This window comes from Nannospalax galili, unplaced genomic scaffold, assembly GCF_000622305.1.
Source record: "Nannospalax galili isolate Female #2095 unplaced genomic scaffold, S.galili_v1.0 scaffold296, whole genome shotgun sequence".
Lineage (NCBI taxonomy): Eukaryota > Metazoa > Chordata > Mammalia > Rodentia > Spalacidae > Nannospalax > Nannospalax galili.
Window position 1 is genome coordinate 2,751,398 of NW_008340113.1, and position 5,107 is coordinate 2,756,504.

Consider the following 5,107-nt stretch of genomic DNA (forward strand, 5'->3'; position numbering starts at 1 on the left):
CAGGTAATAGGGTCAGATAACGGACCAGCCTTTGTCTCCCAGGTAAGTCAGAAGGTGGCCAGGTTACTGGGGATAAATTGGAAGTTACATTGTGCTTACCGGCCCCAGAGTTCAGGTCAGGTAGAGCGAATGAATAGAACCATTAAGGAGGCTCTAACTAAATTCTCGCTAGCAACTGGCACTAAAGACTGGGTTACTCTGCTGCCTTTGGCATTATACCGGGCCAGGAACACTCCTGGGCCCAGTGGGTTGACTCCATTTGAAATCCTTTATGGGACCCCTCCCCCTGCAATCTCCTTCTTAGACCCCGACATTTCTAACTTTGCTGATTCTCCTTCCCTATTTGCTCACCTGAAGGCACTGCAGCTGGCTCACCAGGAAATCTGGAAGCCCTTAGCTACGGCCTATCAGGATACTATTGACACTCCTATTGCACCCCACCCCTTCCAGCCCGGGGACGCTGTCTGGGTCCGGAGGCATCAGACTCGGAGCCTAGAACCACGCTGGAAGGGACCATACACCGTCCTTCTCACCACACCAACCGCTCTTAAGGTCGACGGGATTGCGACTTGGATCCACGCCTCCCACGTCAAGGCAGCGAACCCTGAACACCAAGAACAGCCCCCTGACGAAAGGAAATGGCGGCTAGTCCGGACAGAAAACCCCTTAAAGCTAAGACTCACTACAATTTAATGATCCTAATTCTGTTTTCCCTTATTCCCGCTATTCAATGTCCCAACCCCCATGCTGTGTACAACATAACCTGGACTTTGATTGGTCTCCGAGACAACCAGCCCCTTAATCAGACCTCTAAGGTGGGGACTTTAGGCGCCACCTTTCCGAGCTTAAGCTTTGACCTCTGCAAATTAATCCCTGGAGCTTGCTGTGGGACAGGTGGCCGTTTCCATGGGGTGTATGCATGCCCAGGGAATGGGAGAGAACCAGATCTCATAACTTCGTGCAAGGGACCGGAAGTAGGTTATTGTGCTGTATGGGGCTGTGAGACCGCTGGGACCACTTACTGGAAACCCAGCTCTAGTTGGGATTTGATTAAGCTGTCAGAGACAGGGTCTAGAATATGCACAGGTACCAACCGGCTAACTTTAGAACTCACAGAGAACGGGAAAAAGGCCGACTGGAGCCTCCAGAAGACATGGGGCATTTATGTTTATCTCCCTGATTGGGGATGGAAAGATCCCTTCGGCCTCATTACAATAAGGAGAGAATACTCAGTCCTTGCCCCACCTCAGTCAGTCGGACCTAACCCCGTTCTTCCAGACCAACGCCCGGCCTCGGTACCTAGAGCTCCCTCACTGGATAGTCGGAATCAAACCCATAGCAGACCCCAGACACCCCTAAGTCCTACCCCAACCACACCAGGTACCGGGGATAGGCTCCTAAATCTAATCAAGGGGGCATTCCAGGCACTTAATCAATCTGATCCTGGAAAAACTAAGAGCTGCTGGCTGTGCCTTAATCCACAGCCCCCCTACTATGAGGGCATTGCCATTCAGGGAAATTACTCTAACCATACAGAAGCCCCCCCCGCATGTCTAACCGGGGAACATCAGTTAACCCTGACTCAGGTGACCTCTAGTGGCACCTGTATCGGAAACCCCCCTACTACCTCCAAGTTCTGCAATGAAACTGCAATAATCTATCCTGGTAATTATTATCTAGTACCTCCTAGTGGTACCTATTGGGCATGCAGTACGGGGCTCACCCCATGTGTGTCAGCAACAATGTTAAACTCTACCCGGGATTTCTGTGTCCTAATTCAGCTGTGGCCTCGGATTTACTGGCACGAGGATGACTATGTACTGAATTTTTATGAGAATTCCCCCACCAGGTTTAAGAGAGAGCCTATCTCCCTCACCTTGGCCGTTCTGCTAGGAGTAGGAGGTATCACTGCAGGAATAGGTACGGGGGCCACCGCGCTTGTCCGTACAGACCAATACATGCTTTTACACCAGGCGATGAACCAAGATCTGCTCGCCTTGGAAAAATCCGTCCGGGCTCTTAAGGACTCCCTTACCTCTCTATCCGAAGTAGTATTACAAAATAGACGGGGTTTAGATTTGTTATTCCTAAAACAGGGAGGCTTGTGTGCTGCCTTAAAAGAACAATGTTGCTTCTATGCTGATCAGACTGGGATAGTCACTGAGACTCTAGACAGGCTCAAACATAGATTAGAAGAAAGGAAACGACACCTTGAGTCTCAACAAGGATGGTTTGAAAACCTTTATAATAGATCACCCTGGTTCACCACATTGGTATCCACCCTAGCTGGACCCTTAGTCCTACTCCTTCTTATTTTAACCCTGGGACCTTGTATACTTAATCGACTGGTCCAATTTGTGAAGGAACGGCTGTCTGTAGTGCAGGCGTTAGTCCTCACAAGCCAGTACCAGGCATTGAGGACCGAAGATCCAGACATGTTATGATGAGTGAAAGATTCCACTCATATGTCCATAGAAAAAGGGAGGAATGAAAAAGACTAGGCGTCATGAGTACTCATGAGCCCACATGTTTAAAATTGACAAAAACCAGGACCAGCCTTATCAAAAGGCTGCAGGACGGGCAGGCGCCGGTCAAGCTTCACAGATCAAGCCATAAACAAGTTTTACGGGTAGAACTCCTGACCACCCTGAGGGCCCGATACCAGGAAATCGAGGGAAAAACACCTGTGCCTCTGAGGTCACCTCCCATTTAGCAATCCCACTTCCCCTTAGCCCCGACCCTTACCCCATATCTCTGCATACTTTTGAAATTATTGTGTGTGTGTTTGAATTAACCAATAACTGCTCTTCTGCTTCTGTACCCTGCTTCTGCTCTATAAAAACTGCCAAACCCCAACCTGGGGCGCGCAAGTCCTCCGAGGAGACTCTGTGCCCACAGGTACCTTTGTATCAAATAAACCTCTTGCTGTTGCAACCTGAAAGGCTGACTTGTCCTCAGTGGTTTCACTCTTACAATACAACTTGTTTATTTTCTGAACATTACCGGCTTTCCTAGCTTCATGTCTTACTCCTGTACCTGGACATACTCCATAGTCCAAACAACTCGGTGTTGTTTCTGTTTGTTTGTTTTTTATTTTAATTGCTCTTGCTCCTCTAATCATCCCTTCAATAACTCTTAAGCTGACAACTGTCGTCTTTCTCCAGGCTGAGGTTGGACCCTCATGCTCTCTTTTCCTCTTGTACCTCACGCCTTGCTCCATCGTGCCACTTACCAGACCAAGTAGATACAGAAAGTCTGGTGCTAAGTACAAACTAGGGATCTTGCTCATGTCTATACCTGAGGTACCGCATTCTGTGCCAGACACTTTTATCAGTGCTTGATTTATCAGGATCAAAATCATGAAGGTATGGATAAAGGAATGGACGTGCTAACAGCAGTTTGTTGTCCCATGCATCACAGTCATGACATGATTAATAGAAAATCTGTTGCTGTAGAAATAATATTATCAGGACAGCAAGATTATCCTTTTGGGAGGATATTAACAGTGGTTCTTACTTGAGCCAAAGTCAAATTTATATAGAGGCATATAACATTTTGTAAGACTTAAATAGCAAAACAGTGAAGAAGTAGATGTGTTTTATGATTGCCAGGTTAAATTTTTCTGCAGTGAAAAAAATAGAGCTATTTTATAAAAGAGAGAAATTTGCAGACAGGTTCACAAAATGAATCTTGAGGTGACAACGGCTTCATTCCTAGACCTTGGTACTGTTTTGAGTGGATGTTTCTCAGAGAAGCTTGCTTTTCCAATAGCTTTGAATTTTCTTGACAGGTAACACTGAAGTGAGTGTGAAGGTTTTCTTGAATTACTTGACATACAGCATAGCACGAATGATACGAACCCTTGCCTTGTCCCTGGTTGCAAGATTGAAACTGTAAACCTTTTCTTTTTCTTTTCAAGTAGGTAATTCTAAGAATTGTTTGAATAACTTAGGTGCCAGTATTTGATAGGAAACTCAATTTAGTTAAGGAACTATTATTTTAAAAAGTTGGAGTCATTTGTTCAGATATTTATTTATTGTTTAACAACTTTTTGCATTTATAACATGAATTTTAATTCCCCTCCATCATCCCCCTCCCTCTCCTGCTGGGACCGTTTTGAACAAGTCCCCTTGGAATTCTGTTTCTGATTTGTGCGTGTGTCCCACTTAATTCAATAAGTTACTTGCTAGAGCATGAGTGGGAAGTTGTTTAGTGGAATAAGGGAAAATATAAAATTATACAACTGAATAAAATTACATTCCTGCAGCGACAATTGTCAATAATCTCTCTGGGAGAAGTGGGGCATCATGAACCCCTCTCCCATCCAGGATGAAATGTTGATGGAACCAGTCTCATGCAGATCTTTCATAGAGAAGCACAGTCGCAGTGAGCTCCTAATGCAACTGCGTGTCAGTTCCAGATGTCTTTATGCTGCACATTATCCCAGGTTTGACTCCTACCTTCTTTTCATTTTCTCTTTTGGGGTGTTCCCTGAACCATAGAAGGTGAGAAATCGTTATCCCATTCAGGACTGAGCATATTTTTGAAATTCACTGGTTTTTAGAGGAAGAGCTAGTCTTTAGAATATTGTGTGTGTGAATACTTCATAAGGAACATGAGATGAGAGATTGACAGACAGGCAGACAGACAGACAGACAGACAGATGACAGATTACTGTGTTGCTCCCAAATGTTCAAAATGTCATCTTTTGACAGAATGCATGAAATCTGGTGCAGGGGCTATGGGGCAGGTGCAGATGGAGAGGGGGCTCTAAATGTGATTAATATGTATTTTAATAAATGCACAAAAATTATAATAAAATTATATTGTAAGTAAATAAATAAATCAGAATCATAATATTAAATGGAATTCTTTGAGTAAAGTTGCCTCCATACATATTTTATGTGTAGTCATAAAAGTTTCTGTGTACATAGTGAACTGTAACCCATCTTGGTACATAAATATATGGTAATATACTATATCACAAGTAGCCAAATGTCAGCCAATAACTTGTAGCCAACTATTCAAGCCATGTTCAAATAAGACCAGAAGAAGATGAAGCCAACAGAGCTGTCTCTATCACATTTGTCTTCTATAAGACTTTTCC

At 44.5% G+C, this 5,107-nt stretch overlaps 1 protein-coding gene across 1 annotated transcript; it reads left to right on the top strand.

Annotated features, from left to right (window-relative positions):
* Positions 1-692: 692 nt before the first annotated feature.
* LOC103735708 (MLV-related proviral Env polyprotein-like) lies at positions 693-2,444 on the top strand. Its single transcript, XM_008835086.3, has one exon. The coding sequence runs from the start codon at positions 693-695 to the stop codon at positions 2,442-2,444; it is 1,752 nt and encodes a 583-aa protein (XP_008833308.2).
* The last annotated feature ends 2,663 nt before the right edge of the window (positions 2,445-5,107 follow it).

Bases quoted from the DNA above. Each gene is read 5' to 3' on its own strand.
- LOC103735708 (XM_008835086.3), top strand. From the start codon at position 693: ATGATCCTAATTCTGTTTTCCCTTATTCCCGCTATTCAATGTCCCAAC.